A 20510-nucleotide genomic window follows, 5' to 3' on the forward strand; every position below is an offset into this window, starting at 1 on the left:
CTGGGAGGCTGGGTGAACCAGATGAGGGGGGATGGCCCACACCAGGTAGGGGCTGGGGATGCTCCTGGGAGGCTGGGTGAACCAGATGAGGGGGAGATGGCCCACACCAGGTAGGGGCAGGGAGATCAAGAGCAAAGTGCAGATTTGAGAGGATTTTGGAGTAGAATTGGCAGGGTTTGGATGAGAAGGGGAAGAGAGAGAAATATGTCAGAAGGAAGGACTATTTCCTAAATTTAGTTAAAATAGTAAGATGTTAAATGACAGTACTGCCAGAGCCCCTTCTCAGCAAGACTAGAGAGGGTAGCCAGGAGGAATCCAGCCTGAGGAAGATAGTCGGAGCCAAAGGAAACATGAATTTGGCCAGTAAGAGGAGCTGGACCAGTCCCCCAGGAGGGAACTGGAGAGGGAATCCCGTGGCAGGTTACATTTGGGGGCCCACTTGCTTTCAAGAATGCCAGGATGATGTGGATTCTCCTACCTAATGCATAATTACTTCTAACCATTTAAATAAAGCACATGAAGCCTCATTTCAGTGTTTTCCAAACACCAGATCTGACTAAACTACTTAATTGGATACTTAGCTAGAGATATGTTATAGTGTGGATGATGTCTTTGTTTTCTTTAGGTTTTTAAAAATTGCATTCTTCTTTTGCCCCAAATTGCCTGGAAGGAAGGGAATTTGATCCCTTGGATGGCCTCTCTACTTGTAGTCTGTTTTTATAAGATGTTTCAAGAACTTTTAGATTTTAAAACAAAGGTCTAAAAACAGTTAGCAAGAAAAGATTGGTGAATACTCTTTCTTGGAGGGTGGAAAAGGAAGTAAAGGAGAAAGATTTTATGGCTTTATAACAGTACATGTTTTCTTCTTTTACCTCTTTTAATCTGTGTATTTTCTAAGTGTTTATTGATTAAATGGACTTAGCACTCTCTGCCCCTCACAGCAGAGCATTATTGGACATTATCAACAGTGACATATGAAAATATCCAGTGTACTCAGTACTATCATGGAACCAATTTATAATCACTCACACTTTCATGTGGAGAATAGATCACAACTATGGTCCAGGATGAGGAGGGGAGGAGGTAGGTAAGATTGAGGGAGGGTAAATGGTGGGATCACACCTATGGTGCATAATGCAAGGGTACTAGTCAGATTTATTAAGTATAGAGTATAAATTTCTTAACATAATTAAGTAAATGAGATGAGGTTAATATTAACCAGTGTGGTATAAATACTACTAATTCTGTATGAAATCAGCACATTGTACCCCATACATGCATTAATGTATACATGATCTATGCATTTATGATTTAATAAAAAAGGAAAATAAATAAATAAAAAATTAAAAGTTAATAAAAAATAGTGACATACACTGTGTTATAGGTGATTACATAAAACAGTGAAAAACTGTCTTTTACACTTTTTAAAGACTGAAGCTTTTCCCTCTATTTCTTAGTTTTTAGAGACTCTCAGAATTGAAGCATGGAGTTTTTAACTAAAAACGTGTTATGAGAGTTTGTATTCTTTTCTGTGGAGGCATTGTGTGAAACCACTGGTTTTTCTGAGGTACTTTGTGATGTTGAACCAGCCAGCATTTCTGGACAACCAACAGTGCATGAGCAATTTCTGCAGGCTTCTCATGAGACTTTGTTGTGTGCTGCGTTTGTGCAAAGCATGTGATCTGGGCTGAAGGCAATGCCGCATTTCTAGATTGTAAACTCCCTGATGGTGTACTCGTTTTCCCAAGCTCCAGTGCCTGGTGCCACTGTAATACCTTACCCATATTCAGTCCTCACTAACCCTATGAGTTAGTTTATCCACATTTTGTGAACGAAACGCTGGGGCATAAGATAAAAATTGGCTGGCCCAAAGTCTGATGGCTAAGTGGCAGAGACAGGTTTCATACCCAGATAACTTGACATGCAGCATCTGTAACCATCACACAGTGCTGCCCTTCTGCTCAGTGTGTAATGATTGAATTCATGAATGAATTTCTTTTTTTCTTTTTTCTGAGACAGATCCTTAAGCGGTCGCCCTGGATAGAGTGCAGTGGTGTCACTGCTTACAGCAACCTCTAACTCCTGGGCTTAAGTGATTTTCTTTCCTCAGCCTCCCAAGTAGCTGGGACTACAGGCGCCCGCCACAACGCCAGCTGTTTTTTGGTTGTAGTTGTCATCGTTGTTTGGCAGATCTGGGCTGGATTCAAACCTGCCAGTTCTGGTGTATGTGGCTGGTACCTTAGCTCCTTGAGCTACAGGCGCTGAGCCTGAAGGAATTTCTTAGTAAAGTCATGGAGATGAGGCAACAGAAGGAGATGGGCTGGTAGTCGTTACTGGCATTACAACATGGACCGTAACACATTTGCTTGTAATTCACATCAGATTTAAAGTTAGCGTCTGTCAATGCGTGAGTGCCTTGCCCCTGCTCCCTTCTACAGCTTCCCATTGCCAACACTTTTCCCCAACCAAAGAGAGCCTGGTTCTGCTTTCAGACCCAGCCCGTTTCAAAGACTCCCTCGTGGTGGGCCAGCAGGAAAGGCTGAATGGGGTTAGCCGGCCAGTGAGGTGGGAGGCCTAGGCAACAATGGACGAGTGGCAGAGAAGGCTGCATGGCGCCTCTTCTCCCTGGAAACGCTCTGTCAGACTCAGGAAGTGTAATTCAATCCTAGCTAAGATAATTCCATTTCACACCCTAGAATGGACTGTCTGCACTCTTCATTTTATTTTAAATCTTATCCTGAGAAGCGCTGTAGTAAATAACATGGTTATGTTATTTGCCTTGTTGGTTGAACTGCACAGAATAGTGGTTATTCTCCTGCCATGCCCACCTCTTTTTCCCTTAAAAGGTTCTTCACGAGAACCTGAGAACTTGCTGCCCCAAGAGAGGGTGCCTGGCCTGCAGCCCAGTGCCCTCAGCAGGCTGGGGTATGGGGTGAGGGGCTAAAACTGTCATTTAGTCAAAAGAGCCGCTGTCGACTTTGAAAGAATATGATCCATACAGATGCCACAAAGATTTTCCTCCCCTTCAGCTCCCAGACCTGTCTTTGGGTATTTGTTGTGAGGCAGCTGTAGGCAGAGAAACTCAGTGTAATGGCAACAGTAGATACGGAATCTAACTGCTTAGCAGACCTTACCTCACTTAATCCATACTATAACCCATGAGGGAAGCACTGCTCAGATCTCCATTTTACACGTGAGGAAACTGAGGTAGAGAGAGGTGAGATCATCCACCCAGGGTCACACAGGTAGGAAATAGTAGAGCCAGAATTCAGTCCCAGGCAGTGTGACTGCAGACTCCATGCTCTCAGCACTGTCTTTTCTCTGGACTTTCAATACCTCAAATACCCAATCTTGCTTGCAATTAAGCAAAAGGTATTGTTTCAAGAAGTAGGAGGCTCCATATCTAAATTAGAAAACCTAGAGTTTAGTGTTCTCACCATAGTGGCTAAGAATCTCTTCTTTGACAAAATTTGGCTTTTGGTCAGGCAAGATGTTTCCCAGATTAACTACTGGATTAATAAAACCGGCTGCCTATCCCCTTAAGACTACTCTGGGGCTGGACAAGACAGCTCATGCCAGGGTGGGTGCAGGGGCTCACTCCTGTAAGTCTGGGAAGCCGAGGCGGGTAGATTGCCTGAGCTCACAGGTTTGAGACCAGCCTGAGTCAGAGTGAGACCTTGTCTCTAAAAATAGCAAGGCATGGCAGGCACCTGTAGTCCCAGCTACTTGGGAGGCTGAGGCAAGAGAATTGCTTGAGCCCAAGAATTAGAGGTTGCTGTGAGCTATGTCACCTACCAAGAGCCAAAAAGTGAGACTCTGTCTCAAAAAAAAGAAGACACCTCAGGCCTATAATCCTAGCCCTCTCAGGGGCTAAGATGAAAGGACCCCTTCAGATCAGGAGTTTGAGACCAGCCTGAGCAAGAGGGAGACCCCATCTCTACCAAAATAGAAAAAATTAGCCAGGCATGGTGTTGTGAGCCTGTAGTCCCAGCTACTTGGAAGGCTGAGGCAGGAGGATTGCTTGAGCCTAGGGTTTGAGGTTGCAGTGAGCTAGCCATGATAATGCCACTGCACTCTAGCCCAGACAACAGAGCAAGGCCTTGTTTCAAAAGAGAAAAGAAAAACTACTTTGGGAAAGGCTTCACTATGGTGCTCCTGCAATGAGTCCCTGCTTACCCAGCTCTCACCTCCCGGAAGACGCAGGCAATAATAACAAGGACTTGCAGCAAACCACCCCATGTGCTCTTTTAGCAGGGATGAGATGGGTCACCTTGGCACCCAAGATGACTTTGAGTGGCAGGAGATAAGGTGCTTTGCCACCTGCCACCTCTATATTAATGTCTTTCTGTCCTCCCACCCTCAAGCCTATGCATATTATCACAATGCTGTTAACTAATCCTTTTTAAAGCATTAATAGATAACTAGGGAACTAACTTCTAGTCCTTCTGATAAGACTCTTCAGGGATGCTTTCTAAGAGGTGACTCTAAGTCTAACCCATAGATGGAGGGGACTTGTGGCTGAATTCCCTGGTATCTGGCAGTTCTCTGCTAGTGGGAACCTCAGACTCACTGAGAAGCCTCTCCAGTTGAGTTCAGCTGTGCTACTTGCCCCCAAAGTGGTTTTGAGCAGGACAAAAGAATGGCTTTTGGCAGATCACCAGTGCCCACATCTCCTTCTCCTCACTGCTTTCCCCCTTACCACGCTCAATCCTCTTTTGTAGTAAACAGGAGTGGCACACCAAAGATTGCCAGCCTCTTTTCCTTGGTATAGAGCAAAGGTTTCCAAGCTCTAGTGTACACCAGAACCATCTGTGAGCATCTTTGAAATTCTTATTCCTGGGCCCTAGACTAGGGATTCTGATTTTTAAAAAATCTACTAAAAAAAAAGAATCTACATTTTTGATAAGTACTCTTGGGTAAATTTGATATGGAGGCCTAAGAAGCCTGAGCATAGTCAGTTCTCTACTTGGTAGTTTCAGCAGGGTCCTCTCTAAATAGAACTGGGATAAATCCCTTGCTTCCCTCAGATCCTACCAATGCTCCTGTCTTTTGAGTCTGTTGTAAGAGAGAATCATTAGTGCAGCCATGCATTCTTAACAAACTCAGTTACGCTTGAAGTCAATAAGAAAACCTCAAAAACACTCTAGATTTTGACAAGCAGTGTCATTGGGGTCAGGTGCACCATTGCTAGGATTTGGAAAAATATGGAACAGACAGTTAAAGGATGACAACCTTAAATACTGGAAAGCAGAGAGTGAAGTGAAGCACACGTGTTCTCTGGAGGACCTTGACAGCTTAGGCAAGGTGTGTTATCCATACTTGGCTCCAGAATACCATGTTCTTTAACTACACCAAGAGTACAGGTAATTAATGCATCTAAAATTCTGTTTTCTTGGCTCTGTTTCATTGTTTTTGTTTTGTTCTTTTTAGACAGACTGAAGCTGTCACCCTGAGTAGAGTGCCGTGGCATCATAGCTTACAGCAACCTCAAACTCTTGGGCTAAAGTGATTCTCTTGCCTCACATTTACTGTTTTTAGTGAGATGAGGGTCTCAGTTTTGCTCAGTCTGGTCTGGAACTCATGAGCTCAAGTTATCCACCTGCCTCAGCCTCCCAGAGTGCTAGATTATAGGTGTGAGCCACGGCACCCAGCCTGTTTCACTGTCTTTAAATATATGTGTGTCTATCTTTGTATCTCTCTCTCACACACACATATGACCAAAATCTCATATATAAGTATTCCTGGCTCAGTGCCTGTAGCTCAGTGGTTAGGGCACTGGCCACATAACACTGGGGCTGGCAGGTTCATACCCAGTCCAGGCCTGCTAAACAACAATGACGACTGCAACAAAAAATAGTGAGGCATTGTGGCATGCACCTGTAGTCCCAGCTACTTGGGAGGTTGAGGCAAGAGAATCACTTAAGCCCAAGAGTTTGAGGTTACTGTGAACTGTGATGCCTCGACACTCTACCAAGAGCAACATAATAAGACTTTCTCAAAAAAAAAAAAAAAATTCCTATATATATTTTAACTCAAAATTAAGGAATCAGATAATTCTCTGTAAAAATCCTTAAGCTTTTTTAATACTACAAAAATAGTCTACACATAAAATAGGGAATACTACTGACCAGTTTTCAGTTCAGCATGATAGAAATTTAATCCATAGATAGATACATGTACAAAAATTAGTGAAGACTCACAAAGAAAATACCAATTATCTACTTAAGAGAATACCTTGATAGAAGTTAGGAATTACATAATTATAATACTTTGAATTCACACCAATTCTTCCTGTTTAGAAAGGATACTTCCTTTTGTTTGAAAATGTTAACCATTTCACCAATTTTATCTGCTAATTCATCTCAGTCAATAGTATCTTATAGTGCCACTGATTCCTCTATTAAAGCTATAAAAGTTTTTGTTTTTTGAGACAGAGTCTCACTATGTCACCCTTGGTAGAATGCTATGGCATCATAGCTCACAGCAACCTCAAACTCTTGGGCTTAAGCAACTCTCTTGCCTCAGCCTCCCAAGTAGCTGGGACTATAGGTGCCCACCACAGTACCCAGCTACTTTTCTGTTGCTCTTGTCAATATTGCTTAGCTGGCCTGGGCTGGGTTCAAACTCTCCAGCCTCAGTGTATGTGGCCAACGCCATAACCACTGTGCTACAGGCACTGAGCCAAAAGCTATAAAACTGTAATAACAATTAACTTTAATTAAATTACCTAGGGGAGGGGGAAGAGAGAGGCGGAAGAAAGGGAAGGGATTGGTGTGCTCCCACTTAATGGGCACTATACAAAGGTATATGGCACAACTCTTGGGTGCAGGACACAACTACGAGAGGGACTACCTAACAGATTCAAATATTATAACCTTACATTAACTTGGAATAAAAAATAATAATAATAAATTCCTTGTGTCATAATCTCCCCAGGAGCCGTTTGCCTTAAGCCCACTTCTGATTTACACTGGCTTTGGTTAGCAGGCCCAAGCCAGGGCCAGTATGGTGAAGTGAAGAACCCTGGTCTGGTCCTCAAAAAAGCTTAGGTTTGAGTTTCAACTAGGTCACTAATTTAGCTCTATGATCTTGTGTAGGGCACTTCATTTCTCTGTTTTAGTCTCCTTATCTGAAAAATGAGGATAGCAACACCTACCTCCCAGGTGTTGCTATCAAAAGTTTAAATCAGGCAGTTATGCAATATGCCTCACTGAGACTCTGTGCCTAACACATAGCTGCCCAGGGAATGTCGGTTTCCTTCCCTTCCTCCTAAGCTAACGGGAGGGGATGAACTAAATGATTCCCTAAGGCCGCATCAAGCTCTATCTGTGCTTCTGTGATAGCTACTTAATACAGGATGTGGGGGAAAAAAGGAAAAAGTACTGCATTAGTAGGGTTCAAAGACCTCCATGAGAGCATTTTAGAGGGTTTAAAATACAATGAAAACAAAAAAAGATCAAGAAGGCAGGAAATGGTCACCTTGACGTTTTGGTCTAGAGAACAGGAAAACTAAAAAATTCAGTTTCCTCAGCTGACAGTAGCAGCAACCACCAGGAAGGTTGGGAAAACAGTGTTCAGTTAGCTGTTCATCAGCTGACAGTGATGGTCAGTGATATGCTAAGCAGGTGTGGCCTGACCATCCCAAGACAATGTTTTTTTATGTTTTTATTTCATTTGTGTATTTATTCATAATGACGGAATATCAGGGCAAGAAAATGAAATACCAGCCTGGTGTGGATACTGGCAACCACAGAGCTCTTTTGCCTTTCCTGCCTTACAATCGGGAAGCCACCATCAACATGTATGGAGCGTCCAGGCTGTGTAGAGCCTTGGATCTGTAGGAGGTAATACTGACATGCATCAAAACCACAATTGGGCAGGGGACATCAGAGCCTGGTGTCTACCACCCCTGCAGCTCAGCCCAACCCAAAAAGTCAAGATGGTCACAAGTAGGTTGGGAAGTCTAGTTTCCTATACAAGGGCATAATAGTCGAATTTTGTTTTGAAATAGATATAGACTGGCTCGGCGCCTGTGGCTCAACCGGCTAAGGCACCAGCCATGTACACCTAAGGTGGCGGGTTCGAATCCCCAGCCCGGACCCGCCAAACAACAATGACGGCTGCAACCAAAAAATAGCCGGGCGTTGTGGCAGGCACCTGTAGTCCCAGCTACTTGGGAGGCAGAGGCAGGAGACTCGCTTGAGCCCAGGAGTTGGAGGTTGCTGTGAGCTGTAATGCCATGATGCCATGGCACTCTACCCAGGGGGACAGCTTGAGGCTCTGTCTCAAAAAAAAAAAAAAAAAGAAAAAGAAATAGATATAGGCTTAGCCTTGTTCACCATGTTCAGACCATTTGGCCACAGGCTCAGAAGTATGCTACAAGCACTGCAGATCCAGAGCAGGGACGCTCAGGAACGCTTTAGTCATCCAGTCTCTGGAAATCCAGAAAACGCCACTCTTGCTAATTAGGCTCTATCTTCCTTTCTCTTAAGTGTCATTTGGAATAGATTGGGCAGGGGAAAAATATGACTGGAAGGTAAAGAAAACAAAACCTGATGATGAGGTTGCAGTTTATCAGGCATCCTCTGAAGGGTAGGATAAGTCATGCTAGGTTAGTGCTATTCCTGTGTCAGAGTGGCAAGCCCTGAGGAGAGATTGACACAGGACACGAGTCTCTATCTCTGCGTGGCCTTTGTTCCACACGGTACTCTCAGAGTTTGAAAGATATTATGAGCATACTACTACTTTACTCTGAGATGGATAGCAATAGTAGCTACCTCCTGTCAATCACTGAGTTAAATGCTCTGCATGTCTTGTCTTATTTAATCTCCACAGTATGTACTGTTTGCCCTGTGTTGTGTTTGCTTCTGGTTGGATTATCATTCCCCATCCCTAACATTCTCCATTGTACCACTACAGACTCCCAAGAAGAAGCTACCTTAGAACCTATTATCTTCCCTCTAAGAACCAGCGGGACCAATTCCATCCTGCCTCACATCTTTATTTGTGGTGTTCCACAAGAAGTCCAACCCTTGAGATAGAGTTTCATGTAGGCAGAACGTTTCTGTATACCTGTCATCTGTCTCAAGCCCCCATTCCTCCCCAACTCCCTACATCTCTTTGGCCCTCAGGAATTCATAGCCTGCAAAATTGACAACATCCTCTTTGCTGCCTCTTGCTCTAATTAATTTCTGATCCCACCCAAAATGCCATAGCACTTCGGCAAATAATTGCTCACAAATCACCTTCTTGGAAAGATCTTCTTTGTCCTCCATATCCCTCTGTTTCCTTATCCTTCCTTATATTTTATATTCTTAATGTACAGCCAGCACTGCATAAAGACCTTGTAGTCAACAGCAGACCATATACATAACAGTAGTCTCTTATGGTTATAAAGGAGCTAAAAATTGTGATTGCCTAGTGATGTCGTAGTTGTCCTAAGGTAGCACTGGTGAACAAACCAATCATATGAAAGTACAGCACGTATAGTTAAGTGCAGTACATAGTACGTGATGATGATAAGTGTTTATGGTTATGTATTTACCTGCACTGTATTTTTATTATTATTTTAGAGTGTACTCTTTATACTTACAAAAATGTCAACTCTAAAATAAGGCAGGTCCTAGAGGGACTTTACTTAACAAATGTAATCAGTGTAACCTGGTTTCTTGTACCCTCAATGAATCCCCAACAATAAAAATATATATACATATATGTATATAAAACAAGGCAAGTCCTTCATGAGTTGTTCCCAAAGAAGGCATTGGTATCATCGGCAACAAGATGTGTATGACCACCCCCGTAGACCTTCCAGTGGGGCAAGATGTGGAGGTAGAAGGCAGTGATAGTCATGATCTTGATGTGTGTCTTAGTCTTTAACAAAAAAGTTCTAAAAGTATAGATACTATTTTTAAACAGAAAAATAGCTGCCCAGGGAATGTCAGTTTGCAGTTCAGCTGTGCAATGTGTTTTGTGCTTTAAGCTAAAACAATTTTTTTTTTTTTTGAGCCTCAGGCTGTCACTCTGGGTAGTGTTGTGGCATCACAGCTCACAGCAACCTCCAACTCCTGGGTGTAGGTGACTCTTTTGCCTCACCCTCCCAAGTAGCTAGAACTACAGGCGCCTGCCACAACACCCGACTATTTTTTGGTTGCAGCCGTCAATATTGTTTGGTAGCCCAGGCTAGGTTCAAACCTGCCACATCTAGTGTATGTGGCTGGCACTTTAGCTGCTTGTGCTACAGGTGCCAAGCCTACAAATAATTTTTAAAGTTAAAAAATATATAAACATTTATAAAGTAAAAAAGTTACAATAAGCTAAGATTGTTTATTATTGAGGAAAGAAAACTTGTTATTTTCTTTTTTTGAGACAAGGTCTTGCTCTGTTGCCCAGGCTAGAGTGCCATGGTGTTGGCCTAGCTCAAAGAAAACTCAAACTCCTGGGTTCAAGGGGTCCTCCTGCCTCAGCCTCCCAAGTAACTGGGACTACAGGTGCCCACCACCTAATTTTTCTATTTTTAATATAGATGAGGTCTCATACTTGCTCAGGCTGGTCACAAGCTCCTGAACTCAAAAGATCCTCCCATGTTGACCTTCCAGAGTGCTAGGATTACAGGCATGAGCCACCACACCCAGCCAAGAGAAACCTTTTTATAACTTGAGTATAGCCCAAGTGTGCAGTGTTGATAAAACCGACAGTAGTGGATAGTAATGTCCTAGGTCTTCATATTCCCTCACATCACTCACTCAATGATTCACCTTACCTGAAGCTCCTTTCATGGTAACTGATGGCCTATGCAGGTATCTTTTTGTATCTTTTTTTTTTTTGTATCATTTTTTTACTGTACCTTTCTATGTTTTTTGTTTTTAAAGATGGAGTCTCACTTTGTCACCCTTGGTAAAGTGCCATGGCATCACAGCTTGTGGCAACCTCAAACTCTTGGGCATAAGCGATTCTCTTGTCTTAGCCTCCCGAGTAGCTGAGACTGTAGGGGCCCACCACAATGCCCAGCTATTTTTTGGTTGCAATTGCCATTGCTGTTTAGCAGGCCTGGGTCAGGCTTGAACCCACCAGCCTCGGTGTATGTGGCTGGCTCCCTACTCACTGAGCACCTTTCTATGTTTAAATGTGTTTACATACACATATACTTAACCATTATGTTATAATTGCCTCTAGAATTCAGTACAATAACATACTGTAAGGTTTGTAGCCCAGGAGCAATAGTGCTATTACATAGCCCAGGCGTGTAATAGGATGACCATCTAGGTCTGTGTGAGGACGCTTAGATGTTCATACAATGAAATCACCTAGTGATGCAATTCTTAGAAAGTATCCCTGTTACTCAGCGACATGTGACTATGTATCTCTTATTTTCTTTCTACCCACTGGAATGTAAACTTTGTAAGAGTAGAGACTTCTGTTCACTGATACACCCTAATGCCCAGAACATTACCTGGCATATTTCCTTTGCTCAATAAAATATTTCTTGGATGAATGAATCCATGAATGGGGAAACTGAGGCATGAAATAGATAAGTAAGATGTCCCAGACGACACTGCTGTTAAGCCGCCAACCCAGGTTCATGATTGCAAAATCATGGCATAACCACCATGTTATTCAGCCTCTTGATGGATTATGTATGTGATGATGAGCAGGAATATTCTGGCCAAACCGAAATCAGTGACGGGGGTCAGTACGGGGAACTTACCAACCAGGCAAGATCTTACTGGACCAAAGTTTATGGTTCCTCTTAGTTATTTATTTGACAAAGCTGGCAATAGTTTTTTTTTGGGGGGGGGGGTCTCCAAGCAAAATGCAAGTAACTTAATATTTGAGGAGCCAGCAATAAATTCAGTATCCTTAAAAAATTAGAGCATTAGGCCAGATACAAACAAGTGATAACGTAGTTACCTTCTCAGGTGGTTGAAAGTAGGACGACAGCTGTGCCTGGGTAGAGAGAAGTGGGATCCTCTTTAGTAGAGCGATGAGTAAAAAACTAAAATGCAGTTTTCAAAAAGAGAGAAACAGAAAGTGGCTACTGGGACTGTGACATATTCACTTAGTGGAGCTACTAGTGCCTGTAGAGAAACATGGAGTACAAGTGGCTACGTTAAACATAAAAATAGACCACCTAATGCTGTGCACACAGTGATGGCCACTAGGAAAGTTCTGCATTAGCAATAGCATTTTATGAGACCTCAAGGTTCATAACTTGTCGGTGATCCAAGTGTTGACGGTTTATCTGATTACTTTATGTTAGTCTCGATATTTAGACATTTCTGTTTGTTACTATTTCAGCGTTCAAATATTCATAAAAAAGAAGAAATACAAGGTACCATGTGAGCCAAGCGGATGTGTCATTCCATCTGTTGCATGTCCTTTCCTTCCTGCTGTCCACCTCCACTGATGCTGACATCCAGTGCTGCTTCACCCCCGCCGGCCACTCCCCTGCCCTTAACCTCCCCGTGCCATACACCACACACCCTGCACCCCGCGTTCTCTTCTTTGCTTCTTGATTATTTCCAGTGCTTCTCTGTCCAATTTTCTGAGGCTTTCTTTTTTTTTGAGACAGAGTTTCACTATGTCACCCTAGGTAGAGTGCCGTGGTATTACAGCTCACAGCAACCTCCAGCTCTTGGGCTTAAGCGATTCTCTTGCCTCAGCCTCCTAAGTAATTAGGACTACAGGTGCCCACCACAACACCCAGCTACTTTTTTTTTTTTGGTTGTAGTTGTCATTGTTGTTTGGCAGACCTGGGCTGCATTCAAACCCACCAGCTCCTGTGTATGTGGCTGGCACCCTAGCCACTTGAGCTACAGGCACCGAGCCCAGTTTTTTGAGGCTTTCAGCCCCCTGCTCTTGCCTTTCTCCTTTTTGTATGAGGCCTTTTGCTTATCCATTTCATACCCTGGAGCACTTACCAGTCTCTGTATGTGTGTGTGTGTGTGTGTGTTTTAATTTTTTGTAGAGATGAGAGTCTTACTATGTTGCTCAAGCTGGTTTTGAATTCCTGGCCTCAAGCAGTCCTCCCATTTCAGCCTCCCTAAAAGCTAGGATTATGGGCATGAGCCACCATACCTGGCCCCAGCCTCTTTTTGGTGTGCAGTCCCCATCAGGTCTCGCCCTGTCTGCTTCCTGTGGTCTAGTGCTTCCCCCCGCCTGGGGAGTCCTGTGACTGTTCTGAAGGAAGGTATTCCTCCTCTGACCCTGCACTTGCTGCTCTCAGAAACCGTCATTCCTCCCATATGAGTTAGGGCTCTTAGTAGCAAACCATAGAAATCCACTCTGGCTGATTAAAAAAGAAAAAGAATTTAGTGAAAGGCTATTGAGAACTCTCACAAAGATCAGGAATACTAATGAAGCGGGCTTAGACCGCACAGAGGGACAAAATGGGAGCCAAGCAACCAGAGCGATGGCCAAAATTCTATGGCCACAGAGCTATTTCCAGGGACACTGCCACTACCACTGTTGGATAGTGGGTGCTGCTGCTGGCACCACTAGCGCCACTGGGTGCTACAGCTTGCCAGTGGCACCTTTACCACCAGGACAGCTTCTCCTCCAGCTTTGCTTCTCTGCCGCTAGCTCCTGGTCGGATCCAGGCAGAGGTGTCTGCCCAAGTCAGTGACCCATTTGCTGCTGTAAGGGTCCATGTGAGCGGGGCTGTGCCTGCTACCACAACTCACAGTGGGAAACTTAGACAGCCTAGCCGGGAACAAAGCAAATCCAAAGGCCACGTGTGCATCCCTGCCCCATAACGATTGTTTCATTAAACTTTCTACAACATCTTTATGTCCTTGAAGCTGTTTCTTCTAACTGTGTCACTCAGCAAGAACTCTGGAACATAGTTCAATGCAAATGAAATAAAAAGATTTACATACAAAAATGTTCATAACAGAATGATTTAAAATAGTACAAAACAAAATCACAAAACAGGAGGCAGCCTAAATTTCCAGTAATAGCCATTACCATTAAAGGGAATGTTAAATGAATTATGAGATATTCATAGTTTTAAAATATATGCAGTCATTAAAGATCATGAATTTTTTAAAGTATTTTTGAAACAAAAATTATAACAAAAATAACTTTATAATATTCAGCTCTTACAATTATGTATGTGCATATATTAATATACATTAGAATATAAATATATATAAAGACATAAATTAGAAGGGAATATACCAAAACATTAACAGATTAGTGAGATTAGGCCTTAAAGAAGGCATACGTCCTGTGCCACCATTTTTATTCTTTGTCACGTTCTCAGAAAATACAGTTTTTCCAAACCAACCTCATAAACCAAACACTCCCAATTTTACTCTTCATTCCTACAGAAAGAACTCCTCTGTCTGTGGTCAGCTCCCTCCTCACCATCCATTTTTTCCGCTGATCGTTACGCTCACATATAGACCATTCCATTCCTAAAGCCTGTCCCCAAGCATGCGTGGCTTGTCCCCTCTCCAGGAGCTCACTCTTCCCTGTCCCTGTCCTCTGGCCCAATGACTCACTGGAATACCCATCTCTGAGGTTTCCATTACTCTTCTCTTGGCCAGATCTGAAGATCTCTTTTCTGTCTCTCTCTTTGTAGCTTTTCTGGAGAAACATTCTTGATCATTTCATCATCTTTGGCATAGTTTGGGGGGCAAGTGACCTTGTGGTTTTTCTCTTGTTTCTCTAACTGTCCTTAAAGCAACTTATCTGACTTTGCTTCTTCTTAGGCCTTACTCACAACCAAGCTTCTCTTCTTCCTGTGTCTCCTGACTGTTCCTGCATGTCAGTGTCCCCTTCTTCTTCACGTCCTCCATTTACCTATCTACATAAGGGAGCCAAAATCTGATAAACAGAAGTATTGATTTTGACATAACCTGTGATCTCCATAGAGGCTACCTGTCTGAGCCTGCTCAGCTTTGACAGCAGGCTTTAGTTCTCTGGCCTCATCCCTGGCCCTAGCAGCCTAACAAAACCTTCCTCCGGCTGTGTTCCTGTAGTTCATGAGCACTCTCCAGCCTCCACCCTCATCAGAGGAGGCTGTCAGACAGTCTGGTTTGGTGTCCAGTGCCCCATGCTTCTGTGTCCAGTCCCTTAAGATTGAAGCCCTAGTTGGACTTTGCATCTGGCTTTCAATCTCATCTTCACATGCTCTCTCGGATCACTGTCAGCTTTGTGGTCTCTGGCCTACAAACCAACCCAAGACCCCAGGGGATCTTGGCTTATATTCTGGGACAGGGGATGTTCCTATTGGGCTAGAAGTCAAATTCAGGGTGTGGCGCCCATGGCTCAGTGAATGCAGCGCCAGCCACATACACCAAGGCTGGTGGGTTCAAGCCCGGCCTCAGACCTGCTAAATAACAATGACAAACGCAACCAAAAAATAGCTGGTCGTTGTGGCGGACACCTGTATTCCTAGCTTCTCAGGAGGCTGAGGCAAGAGAATCGTTTGAACCCAAGAATTTGAGATTGCTGTGAGCTGTGACACCACGGCCTTTTCAGCCTTTTACCTAGGGCAACATAGTGAGACCCTGTCTCAAAAAACAAAAAAATAAAGAAGTCAAATTCAGACTACTCAAGTTCAATGTGTCTTTTCATACACATAGATATTATGTTTGAGCCAGTGGGACTTGACTGTGGTGACCCAAATGCACAAAACAGCAGTCCTGTTGTAACTATTCTTAATCCTTGATTTGACTCATCTATGCTCATGACTTCATATTTGTATTAGTCCTGGCCTCTTTCTGTTTTCTAGACCCATAACTTATATTTTCTTTAGTATATCTCTTAGATTTTCTACTCTCAAAGAAGTTTATTTATTGATGAGTTAATTCATCCAGCAGACACATACTGAATACCTAGTGCAAGAAAACCTTGCTTTACAAATGATCAAAGGCCAGTCAGGGAGTTAGACAAAATAAAAAGCTATGGCAATTAGTATGCTTTTTATTGCCAGTGACAGAAATTGTGATTCAGATCGGCTTAAGCAAAAATCAAATGTGTTCTCTCGCATACCTGGCAAGCCTAGAGATAGATTTGGTTTCTTTCAGGCACAGCTGGATCCATGGATCTAAAATGCTGCTTTTGGGACCTGGCCTGTCTTCATCTCTCAGCACTTTTCTGTTTTGTGATGGCTTTATTCTCCACATGGTAGCAAAATAGATGTTATCAGTACCAAGTCCACATCCCCCTAGGACCAGAACAATACTAAGGGCATCATGCTCTTTGCAGCCCCAACAAAGGTCGCGCTAAGTCTTGTGGTTTCTGACTAAATTATATACTCTTTCCCGAACCAGCGAGTTTCACAAGATTGGTCAGACTACAGTCATTTGGTCACACTGGAGTCATGTATCCTCTCCTTATAAGTTGATGTGGCTCTACTCAAGCACTTAAACTGAGAATGAGTGATACAGTGGTTCCACTAAGATAGAGCTGATGGGTGTGGGATTGTCACTTACAACCACTAGGGCAGCCAACCACTAAGTGTTCATGATAAATGTCTAGTTTAAGTTAAAAATGGTCAAGCCTGGGCAAGGGAGCCACATAGGATAAGGAAGGATTCCCTTTTCCCATACCCTCTTGCTTCTTCCTTTCCTTCTTACTTGCTTTCAGCAAAATTCAGTGAGCACCTACTGTGTTCCAGGTACAGAGTATAGATTGTCCCAGAAGTGGACCTTACCCATAAGAAGCTTAGAAAGTAGTGAAGAAGAGAGGTGGCCAGGACAACGGTCCCACGCTCATCAAGAATTCATGTTTTGAGTAATGGAAGTATAAATAATATGTCTATGGTTTTTATAAAATTGAAGAGATGGCTCTAAGCATTACATTGTTTGACATCATCTTTACTCAGACTGTCTAGGTCAGTGGTTCCCAACCTGTGGGTCACGACCCCTTTGTAACAATGAAAATACATCCTGCATATCAGATATTTACATTACAATTCATAACGGTAGCCAAATTACAGCTATGAAGTAGCAATGAAAATTTTATGGTTGGTGGTCACCACAACATGAAGAACTCTATCAAAGGGTCAAGGCATTAGGAAGCCTTAGGAAGGTTGAGAACCACTGGTCTAGGTGAATTCTGTTTTTTTTCAGTGCTTGGACTAAGTCTCTCTGATATGCTTGCTTGATAATGAAAGCTCCATAATCCACTTTTAAAAAAATTTTTTTTGCAGTTTTTTTTTTTCTTGGCCAGGGCTGGTTTTGAACCCGCCACCTCCGACATATGGGGCCAGCACCCTACTCCTTTGAGCCACAGGTGCCGCCCTCATAATCCACATTTTAAAGAATTTTTGTCTAGGCTACTATAAAATTTAGAGTTAAAACCCATGCCTAATTATAGTAGCTTTCCTTAGTGTAGGTTTCCCTAGAGATTAGTTTGATTTTTTTTTTGATTGTTGATTTATGGTTTTGTGGCTTTATTTTACTATTTTTGAAGCAAAGTGGCTCAAAATATAGACACAACAGAGATAAATGAAATACCTTTAATTTCCTTTTTCACCTTAATAGACTACTCATCTGTAGCAAGTTGTTAATACATTTTCCACCAAATGCCCAATTATTTCCCCTCTCATATAGACATCTCCATCGGGGTATACATAGCTTATAAATAGAGGGTTGACCAGATGTTGAAATGAATACATCTGGATGTGTACCTTTTTTTTTTTTTTTTTTTTTGCATTTTTTGGCCAGGGCTGGGTTTGAACCCACCACCTCTGGCATATGGAACCAGTGCCCTACTCCTTTGAGCCACAGGCGCCGCCCTGGATGTGTACATTTTTCAAAGAGCAAAAATACAGAAATATTTTTGTAACATTTGAGATCCAACAAGCAATCCTTACATTATTTTTTTAACTATGGTTTTTATTTTTTCTCTGTATTATTCAAAAAAAGATGGAGAAAAGCAACACAAATTATCCCAGGATTAGAGCCTACATTAATGCAGTGGTTGTCAACTAGAGACGTTTGGCAATGCCTGGAGTCATTCTTGATTGTCTTGACTACTGGAATCTTGTGAGTGGAGGCCAGGGAAACTGCTAAGCATGCAACAATGCAAGCACAGGCCCCCAGCTAAAATTTACTGAATCCAAAATGTCAATAATGTCTTGCATTAATAGGATTTTTAGAATTCCAGACCCTGAAAGGATTCAGAAGCAAGTTCGTAATTTAGGCTTAAGACAAAACTAGAGGCAAATTAGAGTCATAAAATTATAGAGTCCTGGTACTGACAGGGAAAATCATTTGGTCTCAGTCTACTCATTTCTAGATAGAGTCACACAGGAAGAAATGGAGCTGAAGCAACATTAACTCCTTCACTCTCTTACCATGTGATCAGGCAGCCCTGCCCAGTCCACTTATGCCTGTTTCCTCATCTCCAGAAAGGAATAGTAAAACTTCCTTCAAATGATTACTGTGAGGCTTAAGAGATGATAGATAGATAGACTGATTGATTGATTGATTTAGTACAGACCCGGCCATGGCAATTTGTTAATAAGTAGTGGTGAGGAGCACCAAGTGGCGATTGTCATTATTGCCTTTGCCCAAAGTCAGGGAGCTAATTTGCAGTTTGTTTAACCCTGTTCCCCTGACTCTTAGTCCCATTTTCTTTCTGTTACACCACCTTGAGGAACTATGAGGAAAGGTTATGGGGCAACTTAATAGAGTTTAAAAAAGACCACTCTGGAGAGCAGCTTAGTAGCTGGTAATTCAAGAGACAGTCTAAAGGAAAATTCTCCATAAAAGACAGAAAGGGGATTTGAGTTATAGGAACCTGACTCAGTCAACCTTTCCACTTCCCAAAGCCCTGAGGATAATGTTCCCGGTGGTCACAACTCCAGAAGGTAGAGCCTAGACCAGATGACCTTCATCACACCCTTGCATTCCTGACCACATTCACGTGGAAGCAGGCTGTCTGTCCGTCTCTCCCTGCAATGCTGGGTTGGTATAGTCAGCATATCTGAGGACACTTCCACCTGTAAGGTTATCTGGTACCTGCTCAGCTTTGTGGACTCTGGGCTGATCAGGTCATGACGTGATAGATCATGCCCAACAGGGATGTGTAGACGGCCACAAGCCTCTTGTTTAACAGTTTGTGAAATAAAATGCTCTGTTAGGTTTTGTGAATTCAGTCAGTATATGAGCGATGGTTAAGATGTGTAAAACACTTTTTCCTCTGAAAATAGTAATAAATTATCTTACCACCAATTCTATGAAATATGTTTCCTCTCATTATCTTGAAAGACTTATAAAAAGTATTTACAGTTGCTTATGAGTTTACTTCCCTTGTTGAGTTAGTCGGTTAAATTGCTTTTAACCAGTGTCTTTCTGTAAAAATTAGCCAAATTCAAAAGCATTAAAACTCTTCTGTATGTCAAGCAGAGATTAAACTCTCTTGCAAAAAAATCTCAGCCATGTAGTAGTCTTCTCCTGAAAAATTTCCTTTGTTGGATTGAACCCCTAAAATGATGCCACATCCTACAGAAATATTCTACCTAATTATTCACTTAAAGGCATTTTCTCCTACATCAGAAATAAGTTGGTACCCAAAAGAGCCCTGAGTGAACCTTAGTTGATTTGATCTGTTTTCTATTTATGTGTACGACATCCAAGATCCCCAAGCAGTAGGAAAAGCACCTCATTCACGCCTGTTGAGTGTGCTGACTGAGCACCAAGCACCCTGCTAGAAGGTACAAGTTAAGTGATTTGGCCCACCTGATACCAGCCCCAGCTTGCTCCTAAGTGCACAGATTAAACACACTTTTGGGTGCATCCTTGCTCTTGGCAAAAGAAGACTTAGAATTATAAACAAATTCCCTCAAAGGTCAGATTGTTCTTAAGCAAAATGCTTCACTTAGATTAATATCCTGTATTTTAATCTGACCTTCAACTTTTTTTTTAAGGTGTTGTGTAACGGACCAGGAACATGTGTTCCTATCTGTCTATCTGCCCTTCTCCTTGGAATCCTAGGAATAAAGAAAGTGATCATTGTCTACGTTGAAAGCATCTGCCGTGTAGAAACTTTATCCATGTCCGGAAAGATTCTGTTTCATCTCTCGGATTACTTCATTGTCCAGTGGCCGACTCTGAAGGAGAAGTATCCCAAATCTGTGTACCTTGGGCGAATTGTTTAACAAATGTCAATTTACTTGAGAATTTTGCAGTCAAACATAATACTTACTATAAGTGAAAGAAAAACCTACATGTTTTTTGTAAAAGCTTCTGAAAGTCTTGAGAATTATTGATGGTGAGAAGTCAAAATGTCTCAGTGAAGAAACTGAGGCTTCTCTTACAAAACAAACATTAGTAAATAGTAACCATTAAATGTTTATGCCTCTGTGTGCCAGATTTCTAGATAAAAGTGTATGTCACTCCCAGTTATCACTACCGTACATCCCTGTAACCAAAAACTACTTGTATCTTTAATCAAAATGTGTTTAAAAAGCATGTCACTACTTGTAAGTTATCTTGTGGCTGTTTTGTAGTAGTTGTTTTCTAGGACTAAATATAAAGTTTATATGATTAGTA

The 20510-nt window shown here is 42.4% G+C and overlaps 1 protein-coding gene across 1 annotated transcript in view; it reads left to right on the forward strand.

Moving 5' to 3' along the window:
- ALG14 (ALG14, UDP-N-acetylglucosaminyltransferase subunit) overlaps nucleotides 1-20309 on the forward strand; it is a 95060-nt gene extending 74751 nt beyond the window's left edge. Inside the window, exon 4 of the mRNA XM_023509836.1 lies at nucleotides 19886-20309. Coding sequence (XP_023365604.1) covers nucleotides 19886-20116 — 231 coding nt within the window. The 3' untranslated portion in view covers nucleotides 20117-20309. The remainder of the gene's footprint in view (nucleotides 1-19885) is intronic.
- The last annotated feature ends 201 nt before the right edge of the window (nucleotides 20310-20510 follow it).

Source organism: Otolemur garnettii, unplaced genomic scaffold (genome assembly GCF_000181295.1).
Source record: "Otolemur garnettii isolate 467f Iridium unplaced genomic scaffold, OtoGar3 scaffold00010, whole genome shotgun sequence".
In the NCBI taxonomy this organism is placed as follows: Eukaryota; Metazoa; Chordata; class Mammalia; order Primates; family Galagidae; genus Otolemur; species Otolemur garnettii.